At 32.5% G+C, this 20,352-nt stretch overlaps 1 protein-coding gene across 1 annotated transcript; it reads left to right on the plus strand.

Annotated features, from left to right (window-relative positions):
* The first annotated feature begins 15,768 nt into the window (after positions 1 to 15,768).
* Positions 15,769 to 17,175, plus strand: LOC124943370 (UPF0481 protein At3g47200-like). Its single transcript, XM_047483883.1, has one exon. It carries the CDS (start codon positions 15,769 to 15,771, stop codon positions 17,173 to 17,175), a length of 1,407 nt encoding a protein of 468 aa, XP_047339839.1.
* The last annotated feature ends 3,177 nt before the right edge of the window (positions 17,176 to 20,352 follow it).

Genomic DNA, 20,352 nt, shown 5'->3' on the forward strand with positions numbered 1-20,352 from the left:
ATATATATATATATTTAAATAAAATATATTAGATAAATATTAAAATAAATTACATTAAATAAAAATATTTTAAAATTATTAAAATAAAATTCATATTTTATTTTTCTTATTTAATAATTTTTACATTCATTTTATTTTTTATTTATTTTTTATTTTATTTAAATCCTAAAGTTAGTTGTCTAAATAAAAGTTAAGAAAATGTAACGAATTAGTTTTTTTATATTTTAACATCATTTTAAGTAAGTGGTGATCTTGAGACGTGTGGACAAAGTACTATATATTCGTTAACTTCATTGCGTTATATATATATATATATATATATATATATATATATATATATATATATATATATATATATATATATATATATATATATATATATATATATATATATATATAAAATGAGTTTTAATAGGATAAGTTTATTGTCTAAATAAAAGTTAAAGAAAATCTAGTAATTAACTTATTTTTTTTATATTTAATACAATTGTGAGTGAGTTTGTACTTTGAGATGAGGTAAGGACAAATACTTACACTATAAATTTATTATATAGAATAGGCTTTTTAAGAACCCACTATGAAACCCAAAAAAAATTAAAAACAAATTCTAAACTCTAGAAGAAGGGATTGAACCTCCGGCATTGTGGTTAACAGCCATACACTCTTACCAACTGAGCTATTTCAGCTTCTAATTGGTGGACGTCAAAAAGGATTGCCCAAGTCTACTCCCCGATAGACTTCGCGGAAACACGTGGTAGAACGAATTTCCAACCTAGTTTCATGAAAACCACACAGGTCAATGTTCCATCCACATCTAAACTTCTTGTGAGAAATGGAAGTGAAAATGAGTCCCTAGCTCTTAACTTAAAAGACAGCCTCCTAAGTCAACTGAAAATTACAGATGCTAACATTTCTATTTAGGAAATTCAGATGTAGTTTATCGAGCACAGGAAAGAAGTCTTCAATGAGTTGAGAAAGAACAATGTCCTTGCCAACACCACTCTTAAAGAACTAGTAGGTATAATATCCGCTAGTTTGCAACATAACATGATCGACTTTGAAAACAATGATCTTCCATCAACCGAATCAAATCATGATAAAGCATTTACATTTCTATGCAAATAGAGGAAAAGATTGTTCTGATGGTCTTAATAGACAATAGATCCACCCACAACATATGCCCTTAGAGAACCCTTATGAAGTTGGGTGTATCCGAGACAATATCATACCATCTGACTTGTGTGTCAGAGGTTTCGACAACTCTCGTCGTGAGATAATGGGTTGCCTCAAGTGCATTGTCCAAGTTGTCGGCATACCCTTTCAAGTTGATTTTTATGTCATCAACATCCAACCTTCCTATAACTTCATCTTAAGAAGACCATTGCTTCAACAAGATAAGGTTTAGCCTCTACACTACATCAAAAGCTCAGGTTCATTGCCAATGACCAAGTTATCACAGTCAACAACACAGCTAAAACCACATCAGTCATTAGGTCTACCCACATTGACGTCCCTAAGGTTGAACTAAGTGGGTTCAAGATATGTCCAATCCTTTCAGAAGGTAAAGACTCATCCAAACACCCTAACTTTAGTATGTTAAGCCTCCCCTCCATCAGAATGATGTGTCAAATGAGATATTTCCCTGGCATGAGTGTAGACCCAAACGCCAAAGATATGAAATTATTCCTGCAACCATGTTGTAATATAGATCAACATGGTCTAGGATACATCCCTACAAGATTCAAAGAAATTCACAACGAAAGGATATCCAAACGATGCATGGTTGTCCTACAAACCTCGAATGGACAATTCATCCATGAGGGACTAAGCACCTTCTGTTTTGACTTCCCCGAATCCTTTACTAATCCATATTTACAAAAACGTTTTCCAGGTCTCGAAATTTTTTCATATTGTCCTCATAACCCTAACCCTTTTGTTTGAGTGATTAAGAAAAAAGGACTATTGTCGCGACGCCCTGAAAAGTTTGGCTTGGATTCCCAAGATAGCTGATACAACTCAAGTTAACCTTCTCGTTTCTCAAGAAGTCGACTATCCCTTTCATCCGTCGATACTGTGATCAACGAAAGTAGAAATCTTTCACCTCTCATGTGTAGAGAGATGTTAGATACTATACATTGTAAAAAATCTAAGAACAATGATCTTGTTAGATCATGTTTTCTTTACATGTAATAAATCCCTTAATATAACACAAAAAGTAGACTTCAAAACTATGATTAAAAATGATCTTTCATTTTACTCTTACTTAAACTTCGAAATCAAACACTTCTTAGAAACCAAGTTCGAGATTTTCTATATGGAGGAAAAGACAATCTTAATCAATTTAAACACAGCCATCGATCCTCATATCGTATTGATTGCCTAAAGTTTAAACCCATGAGAGCGTTTGGAGTTAGTTGATCTTTTATAAGCCAACAAAGACTTCATCACCTGGTCATACAAGGATCCAGGCAATGATTTAAAGGTCACACGATATCACATTTCTCTATATCTTGACGCTAAGCTAGTAAAGCAAAAGCTTTAACGAATGAAAGAGGAAGTCATAAACAAAATCCGAGAAGAAGACCAAAAGCAACTAAAATCTGGATTTCTCGAGGTAGTGGAATATCCTACCTAGATAGCTGGTTTTCATCCTGAAAAAAGACGGGAAGATACATGTGTGTGTAGATTATTAGAATCTGAATAACGTCAGCCCTAAAGATCACTTCCCACTACAACATATCGACATATTGGTCGATCATGTTGCTAGTCATGAATTGTTATCATTTATGGATGGATTCTTAGGTTACAACAAAATCCCGATGGCCCCGCAAGACAAGGAAAAGACAATGTTTATAATAGAAGTAGGAAAATTATATTATAGGGTCATGCCTTTCAGTCTTAAGACCGCAAGAGCCACTTATCAAAGGGTAGCCACCACGATCCTTCATGACATGATCCACAAGGAAGTGGAAGTATATGTCGATGACATGATTGTCAAATCAAAGGATCGAGAAGGACATGTTCTAAACCTCGAGAAATTCCTACAACGATTCAGGAAATATTAGCTACGACTCAACCCGAAGAAATTGACCATCTAAGTCAAAGTTGGTAAAATTCTCGGCTTATTATTCACACAGAGGGGCATCAAAGCCAATCCCTTTCAGATTTAAGAAATCACGGCTATGTCGGTCCCTCGAAACGAAAGAGAGGTCCGAAGATTTTTGGGAAAAATCCAATACATTAGCTGATTTATCATCTAGCTTTATGACATGCAATCCGTTTTTAAGCTACTAAAGAAAGACCAAAAATATGTATGGAATGAATACTATCAACAAGCTTTTGACAGAATCAAGGATTATTTAAATTTCCCTCCCATACTTATGCTGTCAAGAACTAACATTCCTCTCATCCTATAACTTACTGTAACAGACACAGCCATGGGAAGCATGTTGGCTCAAGAAAACGAGGACGAACTCGAAATGGTAGTGTACTACATTAGTAAAATAATGACTAAGTGTGAACTTAATTACACTCTAGCTGAGAAAATATATTGGGCAATATCATGGGTCGCTAAAAGGTTGAGACACGACATGCAATCCCACCCTCATCAAATTGGTATCAAGACTAGACACGATCCAATTCTTGTTCCAACGAACACTTCTATCACTAATACTAGGAAAATGAATGATGATGTTATATAAATACGACATAGTCTATACGATACAAAAATCTATCAAAGGAAGCATTTTTGCGGACTTCCTTGCTGAACAACCCATCATTGTTGATTTAGAAGACGAACTCGAATTTCGCGATAAAAGAATTATGAGTATTACATCATACACATAGAAATTAATGTTTCACGGAGCTTCTAGAAAGTAGGGTTACGGAATTGGGATTTTTTAGTTAACTCGAAAGCGACGTACAATCTGATTTCCATAAAACTCGAATATTCCATCACCAATAACGAGGCCGAATACGAGGTGTGCCTCTCGGTTCTCAAGTTGGGATATGAAAAAAGGGCAATTAAGCTAGAAGTCATTGGAGACTCTAACTTGTTTATATCCCAAGCCAAAGCCACATTGCAAGTGAAAATGAAAAACTTGTAACCCTACCATTCCCACTTGATCAAACTCATGAACAAATTTGATTAAGTATCATTTATTCATGCTCCAAGAAGTCAAAACCACTTCGGGGATGCCCTGGCTACTTTGGCAGCCATGGCTAAATTCCTGATGGAACAAAAGTCAAACTATTAAAAATCCAACAAAATTAATGACCTACTTTTGAATCAAGAATAGTCATGTCCTATGAGAATGCTTCTAAATTAGGTACGATACTCTCCAGATGTACATTGAGTATGGAGAATATCCTTCCCACTTTCGAGTTAATGAACGACGGGCGTTGCACCAGTATTCCACTTACTATGCTTGGATCTCCAAAAGGATTTATCGTCGATCTTTCGACGGTCAAAACATGCTTTACATAGACAATCCTGAATCGAAGAGGATCATGGATGAAGTACATGCAGGGACATGCGGCCCACTCTTTAATGGAATGGCTTTAACCAAGAAAAATATTTTGTTTAGAATATTATTGGAAAAACCTCAAATGAGAATGTGTGAGCTATGTAAAGAGTTGTCATCAGTGCCAAATATATGCTAACCTAAAGCATACACCGGCCTCTCTCCTTACTAGTATGACATCCCCCTAGCCTTAGTCTACATGAGGCATCGACGTAATTGAGAAAATCTATCCCCACGCGTCTAATAGACACGAGTTTATGCTCGTCGCAATAGACTACTTCACCAAATAGGTTGAAGCATCCTCCTACAAGGTCTTGAAATCATCCCATGTGGAAAAGTTCATCCAACTAGTATCATTGCTAGATATGGAGTTCATCATGCCTTGATTTTAGAAAATGGTCAACACTTCCATGGAAAAGTGTTGCAATTTCTCGACGAGTTCAAGATTGAACATTACAAATTATCGCTCTAAAGACCCCAAACCAATGGTGCATTCGAAGCGGCAAACAAAAACATGATTTGAATCATAAAGAAGATGACCAACACATAAAAGGACTAGAATAAGAAGTTTTCATATGCCTTATGAGAATATCCTATAACCGCTCGAACTTTGACGAATGAAACTCTCTACTCTCTTATTTACGGCATGGACGTTGTACAACCCGTCGAAATTGAGATTCAAACTCTAAGAATACTCTTAGAGAGCCACGTTATAGAAGAAGACAAACTCAAATCTCAATATGACCAACTAACGTTAATGGAGGATAAGAAGTTAAACGCTTTATGTAAAATCCAAGCCTACCAAAAATGAATGTCAGACACCTTAAATAGGAAGGTAAAACCTAGAAACCTCAAATAAGGTGATCTAGTTCTCAAACAAACCTGGGAACTCCTAGACCCTAGTGGAAAGTTTTGACCCCAATGGGAATGACCCATCCTAGTTAATAAAATTCTCTTTAAAGGAGTTGTTCACCTATCTAATATAAAAGATGAATAGTTCATTGTGCCAAGAAATCTCGGTGCGCTTAAAATATATTTTTCTATAATATCAAGCATGAACAGAACGGTTTAAAGCTCGACCTTGAAAGAATCTTATTTCAATATAATCCAATCCCAAGGTTTGTATAACTTGCAACATGGACAAATGACTCATGCCCGAACTACGGAGACCTGATTCTTCTCATTGCATAAAAATAAATAAGAGAAGATACATAGGAAGCCTGTATGTTTTCTATCCAATCTCACATAAATAAATAAAACCCAGTCACTTCCTCAAGAGAAAGAGAAATTCTTTTGAGAAAGGAAGAAAACATTGATCTCATCTTAGAGCCGATATGTTAGATTTTTTAAAATAAGTAGGGGAAAAGACAAGAACATCGCTTCTATTCGAGTGATATCCTTAGAAACAAAACTGAGGATTTCACGATAACCCTAATTCAAGAGATGTCAGTCATAAGTTCTTTTTTCGTTTGTAGGCGATTAACCAAAGAGTAACCCTCCATCAAAGGTTTTTGAAGAAAAAAATCTAAATAAACCCCATAAAAGTACAACATAGAGCCCCAAATTGAGAAAGGACACATCATCGTTACATTTGTAAAGGAATGGGAGGTTTGAAACTCGATGCTTTGGGAAGGAAAAAACTAAAAAACTAAAAATACCAAAATGAGAACTGGAATAAACCCCGAAAATCTCAAAAAAAAATTGAAAAATATTCCTGTGTTGGTTGAAGTTTTGAAATTACCATCCGTGCTCATTCATACTCTAATCATGATTACTACGACAATAGAAAAATGTATTGATTCTACCGGATATACCCCAGGAATGAAAAAAGAAAACAACTCTAGTGGTTGAGGTCGAAATCACCATCCGTTGCCTACTCAGACTCTAATCTTTATTGCTATGGTAAGGGAAAGGATTCACTAATTATACTAGATATATCTGTGAGCCAACAAAAGAAAAAATGAAAATGAAAAATGGCAAATTAAAACCCAAAGTAGAAAGTTGATAAGCCTGTCTAAAATGAGTTTTGCGATGAGTGGACTTTCAAGAAATGTGTTCAAGGTCGAGCAACCAAATATAAGTTGCACTCTTTTATCAAAACGTCAAAGTTTTGACCATCTTCTTCAAGGGTTATAATTGTAGAAAATTGTATGTGCACGAGATCAAATTTATAGTTGATATCTCGAAAATTGGGGAAAATAAATCTTATTTCTTGATGAAAGAAAATCATCACAAAGCACAGAAAAGATGTTCGAAGCATAGTCCTGAATACGTTTAGGATCTAAGAACGTCATGATTGATTTTCAAAGATCAAGGTTCATTCCAATCTCAAAGAAAAAAGAGATAAATAACGATATGAACATGGGAAATAAAAAAATTCTCTTATCCAAAAAAACATGAGTCATCTGTCCATAAATAAGACCTCAAAAATTTCGACTAAATTTAAAATTAGTTGTGAATGTCACATTTTGGAAAAGAAAGAAAAACAAGGATTTTATTAAAATATTCCCTTAAAAAGCATAGAGCCACGACCGATACTGTAAAAGAAAAATAAGCAAAATCGAGTCTCCAAAACCTTATATGTTGATAGGTGCGAGAGATCATTCGTACACGATCATTTTTTAAACCTTAATTGTAGTTAGGTACCAAAACCTTATCTATTAATAGGTGTAATGATCGTTTGTATACGATTCCTCTAAAAACCCTAGTTGTTATTAGGTATCCAAACCTTATATGTTGATAGGTGCGAGAGATCGCTCGTACACGATCCCGTTTTAAACCTTATTTGTACTTAGGTATAAAAACCCTATTTGTTGATAGGTGCAATAGATCATTTGTATATGATTCTGCTAAAAATCCTAGTTGTTATTAGTCATCCAAACTCTATATGTTGATAGGTGTGAGACATCGTTCGTACACAATCCCATTTTAAATCCTAATTGTAGTAATATACCAAAATCCTATATGTAGATATGTGCGATAGATCATTTGTATACGATTCTGCTAAAAACCCTAGTTGTTATTAGGTATTCAAACCCTATATGTTAATAGGTGCGAGAGATTGTTCGTACACGATCCCGTTTTAAACTCAAGTTGTTGTTAGGTATCCAAACCCTATCTATTGATAGATGCAAAAGATCGTTCGTACACGATCCCATTTAAACCTTGATTGTAGTTAGGTTTCCAAACCCTATCTATTGATAGGTGCGAGAGATAGTTCATACACGGTCCCGTTTAAAACCTAATTATAGTTAGGTATCCCAAACCCAATTTGTTGATAGGTATATGAGATTGTTTGTACATGATTCCATTTCAAAACTCTAATTGTAGTTAGATTTCTAAAACCTATTTGTCAATAGGTACAAGAAATCGTTTGTACAAGATTCCGTTGTAAGCCTTGTTTGTTAACAAACATAGAGAGAATTTGTAAGATGATATGTTAACAATCTTGTTTGTTGACAAGGACTTGAAATCATACGTATATGATCTGGTAAAACCCTATATGTTGATAGGTCGAGACATTATTTGTATACAATTTTGTTAAAAACTCTATCTAATGATATGTGTGTTAATCATTCGTACACAATTCCGTCTGAAAACTCTATTTATCGATAGGTCGAGATATTGTTTGTATACAATTTTGTTAGAAACCCTATTTATTTATAGGTGCGCTAATCGTACACGATTGCGTCTGAAAACCCTATATGTTGATAGGTTGATACATTGTTTGTATACAATTCCGGCAGAAACTCTATCAGTTGATAGGTGTGCTAATCGTTGGTACACGATTCCGTTTGAAAACCCTATATGTTGATAGGTCGAGACATTGTTTGTATACAATTTTGTCATAAACTCTATCGGTTGATAGGTGTGTTAATCATTCATACATAATTCCGATATACCTTATCCGTCAATATGTTGAGACATCGTTTATATACGATTCTGCTAAAACCTTATTTGTCGATAGAACGAGACATTATTTATATACGATTCCGCAAAAACACTATATGTCGATAAGTCGAGTCATCGTTTATATACGATTCTGCTAAAACCTTATATGTCGATAGGACGAGACATCGTTTATATACGATTCTGCTAAAACCCTATCTCTCGATAGGTATCCAAGCCTTTTTTGTTAACAAGCACAATGATCATTCGTACATTATTTGACCAAAATTCAATTTTATAGGTAATTTAAACCCTACCTACTCGAATAGGTAATCAAAATCCTATCTCTTGGTAGGTATTCGGTGAGAATCATATTCATCAATAGGTATATTTATCAATCCACAAAAATGCCAAGCCTTGTTTGGTAACAAGCACAAGGATCATTTATACATGGTCCGACCCGAACCCTGTATCTTCATAGGTAATCCAAAACCTATCATCTTAATAGGTTTCCAATACCCATCTTTCAATAAGTACTCAAAATAAAACCCTATCACTCGATAGGTACCAAAACCTATCATCCGAACAGGTACCTTAAAACCCAATCTCTCAATATTATCAAATCCTTGTTTATCAATAAGCACAACGATCATTCGTACATGATCCTGTCCAAACCCTATCATCTGAATAAGTCACAAAACCATATCCCTCGATAGGTCCTCGAACAAAACCCTATCACTCGATAGGTAACCAAACCACATCTCTTGATAAGGTATTCAAAAAAACCATATTTCTCGATAGGTATTGAAATAAAATCATATTTTTCAATCGGTCTTATCTTTCTAATTTACGAAAGACAATCTATTGATAATGCCACGATCAGTTGTACATGATGGCCTTCAAGCATTACCTGTTGATAACTCTCGTGGAAAGTTTGGTAACTCCCGCGATAAACATATATATTGACGGTATCACGATCATTTGTACATAGGAAAGTTTGTTGGATTCCTCACCAAGACTCATCTATTGAAAGTCTCATGATCATATGTTTATGATCATCTTTAAGATGTTACTTGTTAGTAACCAACATGAAACATTACTAAACCATTCATGTTCCCTACACATACCATGACATTAACCATTAGCCTTTTGTACAAGACTATCTCGAATAATCTTTTGATATTCATGTTAGACATGAAATGATGTTTCAATACCTGTGATTATCTTTATCCCATGGGTTTCACGGGTACTTTGTTAAGTTCTGTAAAATAAGATTCCCAATAATTATTCTTGTTAGGATAATCATAAGGAAATATCACTAAATCAATGCTTGTAAACACCTTGACTAATTGTTATACACGTTATAGGTTCTATCTTAATGTTATAAATTGGATAAGATAACTTAGTGTTAGATGTCATATTCGAATCAGTATTTTTAAAACTAGTTTGTTGTATTCAAACTCGATTCGAGAGGGGCACTCTGTAAGCACTAAAAATTTACAAACCAATTTATAAAATCAAAATAATTAACACCAAGGCCAAAACTAAATTATAATTAGATTAATTATTTTAATAAATAAAACTTATTTATTAAGGAAAATAGCCAAAAAAAAATTATTGGGGATAAATGTTGTACGCATTTTATTTTAAAATAATTGTAGAAAAAATTCAAGAGATTAAAATAAATAATTAAAGATAAAATGAGATATCCATTTCATCCCAAAAAATTATTTATTTAATACTAAATTATAAAAAAAATAACAATAAAAATTTGTAAAAGGTTTATCATATTTATTTTAATATTTTGTGTATTTTAAAAAATCAAAATTAAAGACAAAGAGTGAAAGAAAAAACAATTTCAAACAAACCAAACCCTAAAATAAAAATATAGCAGTGATCATGTTTTATCAAAATTGTGAAAAATAATTTCAGTCAACTTCAGGCCCATTAGATGAGCGTTGGATTGTCATCCATGGCTCACAGGTCATCCGCGTAACACGCTGCAACAGAGGGAACAAGTGTTCGCGCCGCACACGATTAATTAATGTTTCATTAGTTGAATCTCTAACAGAGTGCCAAAATGCAAGCCTCTGACGGACCGCTGACAAAATGCCCTTTGAACGCCAAAACGCGCCCAAAACGACGTCATTTCAACAGCCACCATCGTGTTCAACGCGGTGCCGGATGGATAATCATCCATAGTCATCTTTAATTTTTCAAATATAGAATATCTTCATTTCTATACTGATTGACTACGTTCGAAAGGGGAAATGATCACCCTACCACGGTGATCATTTCCCCTACATCAATACGAATGCATCACCCTTATTCTAGCGAGTGACCGGAAGAACAGTCCAAATGCCATAAATGGCTTTTGGCTGATTTAATACACTTAAAGCTTCCACCGACCTCAAAAAGATATATATAGCTCTCCTTAATCATTCTGAGGGAAAGAGTTAACATCTCAAGCTCTAAATCAAAGAAAATAAGAAATTCTCCATTACCGCTTCAAATTTTCGGATTTTTCAATTTTTTTTGTTTAAGGCTCTTGTTGGGTTAAATTAATTAAGAAAGAAATAATTAATTAACGTAAAAGTGTATGCACAACATAATTTTGATGATATGGTTTGAACAAAACTAAGTTAGGTTATTTGTCGTTGTGTTGTGCAAGTACAAATCTAAAGAAGATTGTCTATTTAGACGCGATCTAACTCCTTTAGACGTGGTCTAAAGAGAAGCGTAGTTAAACGTCGTCTAATTCCCTTAGACGTGGTCTATAGGAAAGCGCAGTTACACACTGTTTAACTCCTTTAGACGCGGTCTAAAGGGAAGAGCAGTTAGACGCGGTCTAAAGGGAAGCGTAGTTAGACGCAGTCTAACTCCTTTATAATCGGTCTAATGGGAAGCGCAGTTAGACGCGGTCTAAAGGGAAATACAGTTAGACGCGGTCTAACTCCTTTAGACACAATTTAAAGGGAAGTGCAGTTAGACGCGGTATAACTCCTTTAGACGTGGTCTAAAGGGAAGCAAAGTTAGACTCGTTATAACTCCTTTAGACGTGGTCTAAAGGGAAACGTTGATAGACATCGTCTAACTCCTTTAGACGTGGTCTAAAGGGGAGCGTAGTTAGACGTCGTCTAACTCCTTTAGACGTGGTATAAAGGAAAGTGTAGTTAGATGTCGTCTAACTCCTTTAGGCGTGGTCTAAAGGGAAGCGTAGTTAGACATCGTCTAACTCCTTTAGACGTGGTCTAAAGGGAAGCATAGTTAGATGTTGTCTAACTCCCTTAGACGTCCGAAGAAGCGTCTAACTACATACTCACTCAGCTCATCTATAGTTACCGTTTTCAACAGTCTGACATTTCATCTCCAACAACGAATGAACAACTGCCACGTACTCCAATATTTAAATTGCCCACGATGTAGTACAACACAATATCAAAGAATAATCGGCGCACTACCTGTCTGGTACGGCCACGATCCTAATACTCAGAGTATGTTGTACTCTCTTACTATTGGCGGTCGTCCAACAAAAGGAGGACACGTGTCCTCGAAGAAGTTTCAACCGTTAGTGCACTTCAACTATAAATAGAAGCCCAAAGACAACGAACAAAACATACTGATAACTAGCCTCTTGTCCAAGATTTTCTTTACACACATTGTTGCTTAAGATCTCTTTGATTATCCAATCTCTCAAGCTCAAGCACTAAATTACTCATTTTACGATTACTCTGTAATTAGCCTAATGTTATTTCTTTGTGAAATTTCAATGTTGTAAGTTGAAGAGAGGGTGTTATGCTCAATTAAGAGTTAGCTTGAAGTTCAAAAGTAGGCGGTTGTTAAGTCAAATAGTTTTTGACTAGGTTTGTGTAGTTTGTTCTATACAAACCAAAACCTTCTAGTGGATATCATTCAGTTGTGGAAGAAGGGGTGACGTAGGAGTTTTATCTTCGAACATCCATAAAACTCCATGTGTTATTTACTTTCTGTCATCTACAATTGTTTATTTAAAGCTTCAAATCTAACAAACATTTCTGCACTTGAACTTGTTCAAGAGTTAAAGTGTATGAGGTCACGAGATGAGATATCAATTGAGATTTGGTGGTTAGTTTAGCGAAATTGGGATAAAAAAGAGGTCGTGGTAATATAAAAGAGGATAGTAATATATGAAATATTAGTGTTTAAAATATATGAATGAGATTTGATTAATCGAATTATGAAAGTGTGTGAAGTCAAGAGAGTAAAACATGATTAAGAAGTGTGGGTGATTTTCTGAGTGGATAAAGAGGAATATGAAAAAGTTTGATTCACAAGATAAAAGGTCGATTGATGATAAAAGAGATTGCAGGAATGGTAAAAATCATGAGATGAGAGGTGTGATTTATGGGAATAAGAAGTCGGTAATAAAGGAGATATCGGTGGTTAAAAATAATATGAATGAAATTTTGATTCATTGAAATATGAAAATGTGTGAGCTCACGATACTAGAGGTCGAATGAGATCCGCGGTTGGTTTGTCGAGTGTGATAAGAGACATGTGAAAAATGTGAGGTCATTATATAAGAGGTCGATTGAGATTAGTGGTTGATTTGACGAGAGATAATACGTGTGTGAAAGTGTGTGAGGTCACAATATGAGTTGTGGATTGTATAATTGCTGGTTGGTTTGTCAAAGTTGTGGTATAAAATATTGTGATAATGGATAAGAGGTTGGTAATAGTGTAAAGCACATCTAACATTACTTTAGATAAAAGCAAAATATATTACACAACTTTAAGTAAAATATCTAGATTCATATATAATAACTAACCAATTAAATAGTGTAATATATTTGATTCTTATGAAAAAAATTATAATTTTTTTAAAGTTTTCCAAAATTTAATTTTTTTAACTTTAGATGTAAATTTTATGTTAATGTTAAATTTTGAATTGAATTTAATTTTTATAAACTAAAAATAATTTTAAATTAGTTAAATTTTAATAATATTAATTTTATCTAAAATTTTATTTATATTCATGGTACATATTCATGCTAATTTAGATTATAACCCTTTATTTTATAGAGATTTTAACATAATGAAATTGAAATTACATTCTCTTTTTGTATTTTGTGTTTACAATTATATAATACTATTTAATATTTAAAAAAATTATTCAGATTTTATACATGTCATTTCGTGATATTTTTAATTTTTCATATAAAACTTCTTATTTGAATTAAATGCTTTATATTTATATATAATTCAATTCAATAATAATAAAATCTCTACACTATTATCTTCAAACTAAACAAATTTACACACCAACTATAAAAATTGAGCTGTCATTATTATTATTTTTAAATATAAATAGGATTTTTGAGTCTTGACATTCTTTAACTCCATTTCAATTTTAATTAAGATTTCTATGCAAAACATTTGACAATTGAACTTCACTATTGGGTTGGATTAACTTCCCACTATTGTTTTTTTTTTTTGTTGTTGTTTCATTTAAAGAAAATTAAAACATTAGAGTTGCCATTGTCCATTCATAATAAAATGTAATTAATATTATTTATATGCAATTGGTATGGTATAAAAAACTTATTTGTACGGAAGGAGAATAATATAATTGGATGAAATGTCAAATCTAAACAAAACTTTGGAGACATATTCAAAATGGGACATAAACAATATTTTCATGACGTTTTTCTTTAGAAAATGATTCTTGTACGTTAAAAGCATTTTCAACTTCTTCTACGGCAACTTTCTTAAGATATCATATTGATTTATTGACAAATATTTGGTAACCTTAGAATTGGTATTAATATTGAAATTAGAATTTAGTGGTCCAATTTTAATTCTTAAATTTGATTGAATCTTTAATATTAAAAATTAGAATTTCAATCGAATTCAATAGTGTAATTTTATAATTCTCATTTCTAATATATTAATCTTTTTTAAAATAAAATCTTATTGGAAGAAGGAATATGGACAGATATTAAAGTAAAAATGTGTTGTAATCTTATATTTTTTCAATATAATTCATTATTTAAAATTTTTTATTCAAAAAAAAAATGCAAAATTCATATTTATACACTTGTTTCGTCTATAATTTTATTTTTTTTACGTTCATACCAATTTTATGTTAAAGTCTACGCAACTCTAATTTGTAAATATGTCTCCAAAAGGAATGAACTAAATAAGAAAACAATAATAAACAATTACTAATCAAAACAAAAACAAGTCATTTGAAACAAAATACAAAGGCTTTGTGTGCATAGGGATTTTCAACTTCCAAATTAATCAAAAAAAAAAAAAAAAAAAGTTTAAATGGTCCATAAAAAATAAAAAAATAAAAACAATTTTTTTTTTTAAGTACAACCCAACAAGCAATCTCAGAAAATATATTTGTCTTTCTATCCCTCTTAGTCCACGGTTATAATATAAATTTGTAAAATATATTGATAATATTATTATTATATTTTTAAAAGTTATACTTTTACATGTTATTTAGTTTTAATATGATTTCTATTGAGATGATCTCTATCCGCTTATCCCACATTTATCACTTAAATAAACGGTGTGAGTTCAAGACTTGATGACAAAAACAATACACTTGTAATATTTTTTTATCATATAAATATTTGAAATTATTGTTTGAGATTCCGAAAAGTTGGTGTACATTTTAAAAATAACATATGGTTAGGCATTTATAAAAGTATTAAATTAAGAGTTTACTTATTAAAATTTATCTTAAAAAATATTGGTTATATACATAATTAAATATAAATTAATTAAAAAATAATAATAATTATTATTTACTAGTTAATTTTTAACAAATAATAAGTCTTTTTTATTTTTATTTTTATTTTTAAATATAAGAATATAACATTACTCTATATACATTCCTTTCATTTATATTTTATATTTATAAGACTTCTAGGTACAAATCAATCCATTTAAGTAAATTTATAAAATTGTAAAATCGAAAGTATTTATCAACTTGTAAAATTTTATCATTGTAAATTTAAAATAAATCTTAAATTAAGTCATAAGATCTTAAAGACAAAACATGATTTAGTGTGTTAATCTAAATGTCAACCTTTAAACCAAGTCTTAATATATATATATATATATATATATATATATATATATATATATATATATATGTATTTCTATTATTCAATTTATGAGGATGATAAGGATTATTATCTCAAAATACCAACAATAAGAAAGCTTTTTTTGAGATCTCAAGTAATCTTTTAAGTATTTTATGTAACTATCAATGAATCAAACCAAATGGTTGACCCCAAAAACAACATTCTATTTTAGGCCAACTTCATGCTCCTTCCTACTCATTTTTTTTTTGCTCAATTTCATGGCTTCTTCTTCCTCCTCGGATGCCTCGAGACTAGCAAATACTATTAGGAAAGACTTAGCGGATTTGCCTCTTGTGAATCCTTCTGCCTCCATTTACAAGGTCCCCAAGGAACTCCAAACGGGAAATGAAAAGTACTTCACTCCGAAGACGGTATCTATTGGCCCTCTACACGTCGAAACACAAAGCTCCATGCATGTGATCAAGACACGATATTTGAATTCCTTCATTTCCCGGCTCCCTCAAGGCGTGCTCTTGGAGGATGTCATCCGTGTGTTACAAGGCTTGGAGGAAAGTGCTCGGGGTTGTTACGCCGAGAATATATCATTAACTTGTGACGAGTTTATAAGGCTCATGTTAATTGACGGATGCTTCATCCTTCAATTACTATGGAGGTATGGAAACAAGAAAGAGGCGGATCAAGGTGATCCAATATTCCTCAAAGGCCGGGCAAAATGGGCTATGTTGTATAACTTGCAACAAGATCTATTGTTACTAGAAAATCAACTTCCTTTCTTCGTTCTTTTTTCCCTATACGAATTAATCCTTGTTCAAGAATGCAATCCTCGTCAAGCGTTGGTTGATTCTGTCATCAACTTCTTTGACAGCATTGCTCCGACTAAAAAGCTTCGCCCCGTCACCAACGTGGAGCCCAAACATCTCCTCGACTTGGTGATGTTCTCCTTGTTCCCTCGTCCATCCCTTGAACCGGATTCCTTGCATGGAGTGAACAACCCTCCCGAGAGTCCCTTGAATGTCGAAGCCTTACCAAAAATAGGAAAAAGTCTAGAGAATTCTGTTGACATCGATAGAGTCTTTCTAGAAACGTCGAACCATCGAGAGAATTCTGTGGATGTCAGAAGTGCGTCAGAGCTAGATCTATCGGGAGTTAGATTCACCAAGTGTATTAAGGAAAACAGTTACCTGAATGATATAACGTTTCGTGATGGGGTGTTATATGTCCCAACCGTGGTCCTCCTTGACTCGACCGCTTCATTGTTTTGGAATCTGTTGGCATTGGAGCAATGCTCTGATTCTAAGGAATATGGATGTGTATTCATATCCTATATTAGTTTCATGGATAACCTCATATGCGATAACAAGGATGTGGAGATATTCACGAGGAATGACTTGTTGTTGTCGTGGGTAAATGATGCCAAGGAGTTTCTCTTGCTCTTTAACCATTTGGCTTTGGCTGCCGACATGGATGGCATAAACGAATTCTCAGAAATTTCTCGACAACTCGAAAGATACTGCCGAAGCAACGTCCATCCACTTCGAGCTTATATAGCGCGCAACTACTTCGAGGTGAGATGGGATTTGATGAACACGGTGATGCTCTTTATTTTTACAGTAACGCAGACTATTTTCGCCATCCTTGACTATAATAGAAAAGGTAAAAAATGATGTCTTCTGAAATGAATGAAATGATCTTATAAATGGTACGTGTTTGTTTTTTGTTGCTTTCAAATAAACTTTTGTTTCAAATGTTCCCTAGAACATTTACATGATACGAGGTAATTGCATTCTAGTATCATAAATTGTATGATTGTACACAAGAAAAAACAGAAAGAAAAAAAAGGAAGGAAAAAAAAGAAAAAAAGGAGACAATGATAAAGCAATGTGTTCAGATACTCATTCTAAGAGAGGTCTTTTAGGGGATCATGATAATAATCAACATTGAGTGTAGCCTTAAAGGTTGACTTGTAATTTTAAATGTTGTTTGCTCATTTTTATATAATTTATTATAATGATTTTTATGTTAAGAAATCGAATTTGTTTTAATTGATCAACAATAAATTGCAAAACTCACCTCTATAGTAAGAAAACAAAATCGCTAATATAGAGGGATATTAATTATTAACATAATTTATAAGTTAATCAAAATACAAAAGAACAAAGGAAAGAAAATTCCTAAAAAAATGACTCAAAACTCTAAATTAAGGGACTAATGATAACTTGTATATAAGACTTTTATAGGATACATTGCCTTTTAGATAATATGAATTGTGAAAAAATGAATTTTCTTAAACTAAAATTATTTTGAAGTACATGATTAGTTACAAATATAAAAACGTCTATGATGGAGATTATAAAAGTAGAAAAATTATTATATGTCATTAAAGTGACATATTTAAATAATTCATAGACGATGATTTAATGAGAAAGAATATCATTAAACCAGATAAGTTCAATATAAATTATATTCCTTGCTTTTTGAATAAACATGTAGGTGGTTAATAATGAGTTAAATAGAGCATTGGAACGTCCCGCACGAGACATCTCATGGTATACCCATTATGGGTAAATGATGAGTTTCGTAGCAACGATAAGGAATTTTCTTATATCTGAGGTACTCAAGTACATTATATGTGGATGTTATACTTTGATACCAATTACGGATGACCTTTAATAAGGCAGACAAAATCTTGTGATTGAGTATATCTTGAAACATATTAGAAACATTGTGGTTAGCCAATTAAGATAGAAACCGTTCTTATATTAGTAACAAGAGTAAGTATACTCATTGCCTCTTGCTGAAACTATACTTGTAGTCTATGGTCATAGCAATTATTTTCGAGGTAATGGTCACCTAAAAATGAAATAATAGAGTCTATATAGTTTTGGGATAAACAGGTACACATGACTTATTCTAGATATGATATTTCGATCTAGTGAGTGTTGACTTCTAATAAAACATGCTCTCATAACTAAATTAAGTATAAGAGGTGACAGAATAATAATCATATATACATAATAGTAGAAAGGCTCGACGCTACGTCATAGTTGAGATCTTTAACTTTTCAGAGCATTGAGAGTCATAGGCGCTTTGCTATAAGACTATGATTATATTATAATTAATGGTTAATTATGATGGGTCAAAAATATGAGGGCCTAATGGGTCTCACGCAAATGAAAATAAACAAGTTAGTTGTAAAACAAGAATGAATTTCAAATTCATTTATTGATGTTATAAATATTAATGAATATTTATATAGTTTTATATTACTTTAATATATATATAAAACTATATAAAACTATATAAATATTCATTAATATTTATAACATCAATAAATGAATTTGAAATTCATTCTTGTTTTACAGCTAACTTGTTTATATTAAAGTAATATAAAACTATATAAATATTCATTAATATTTATAACATCAATAAATGAATTTGAAATTCATTCTTGTTTTACAACTAACTTGTTTATTTTGATTTGCGTGTGACCCATTAGGCCCTCACATTTTTTACCCATCATAATTAACCATTTATAAAGACTCTTAGGTATACATCTCTATTAAAATTCACAATCTTTGAAATTAAAGGGTTATGAAATCCACCTATAAATATGACACATGAGATAGGTAGAAAGACACATAAAAGAAATTTCTTTCTAATCAATTTCAAATTCGTGATTTCAAATAATTAATCTATAAGGTAAATGATTTAAGACTTTACCAAGTTTTGATCATCCAACTTGTTTTCTAGAAATATTCTAGATTGGTAAAAATTGTTTACTCGCGTGGATCAACATTAGAGACGTTGTTGAGATGTTTGATTTTAACATATAGTCGTAGTGACGACATTAAGAAGTGTGATTGCTAAAGAAGGAACGTCTCAATTTCCTTCTCAATGAATAATAAAATTCAGCAACTTTATTGTAATTCAAGTTGTTGTAGAGTTTGTGTCTTTATCCATATTCATTTCCATTGTTTCATTTCATTTGTTTTACACACTCCTAATAATATCGTTAATAATTTACATATGTATGGAGATTTCATCATTGCCTTGATTTCATTCAAAGTTGAAATCAAATTCCTCATCATAAACTACATTCAATTGACCGACTCATTTAGAGTATCATTTTGAATTTCTAAAACGGGCTCGGAGTTCATTGTTCATTTATGCACCTTGGCCTTTTTTGAAGAGATTAAAAGTGAAGTGATTCTTAACCTTGTTTTCTCTTCTTTTTTCGAAAAGTTTTGATATCCAAGTACGACATGACGATGGGTCAAAATGCACAACATTCAAGGTCTGAAATGAATTAAAATGGACATCTTCGCACCTTTATCTTTAATTGTTAGATGTTCAACATGAAGATTGTGGTCCTCTCCCCCTTTTCGGGTAGGTAAGGCCACAACATGCCTCGCTCATGCAATCTATGTCAATGCATTTCTCTGCATACTCCAAAACAGGCGGATCCTTCTCATTTTGCTTTGGAGTCTTCCTCAAGGAATGAAAAATCCAAAAGAAAAAAATAACATTGGATTTGAACGATACAAAGACTTGTTAAAGTAATTATGTTTAGGAGGCTCATACAAACGCTAGTGCTGAGGCTCACGAGCGTATAAGTGATAGCAGAGGGTAAAAGGCTAGGTCACCCATATGATGGCTAAGTTATTAATGTATCCATCTGTCTCCTGTCTCATTTATCTTTCTTTGATCGGGGCGGAGCCAGGATAAAAAATTACCTGGGGCTGACTCATTCTCAATCTAAATATGACGACAGGGCATCAACAATAAAAAAAAATAAGTAATAAGTAAAAGCAGTCCTAACAAACAAAATAAAATTACAAACC

This window comes from Impatiens glandulifera, chromosome 6 (assembly GCF_907164915.1).
Source record: "Impatiens glandulifera chromosome 6, dImpGla2.1, whole genome shotgun sequence".
Taxonomy (NCBI): domain Eukaryota; kingdom Viridiplantae; phylum Streptophyta; class Magnoliopsida; order Ericales; family Balsaminaceae; genus Impatiens; species Impatiens glandulifera.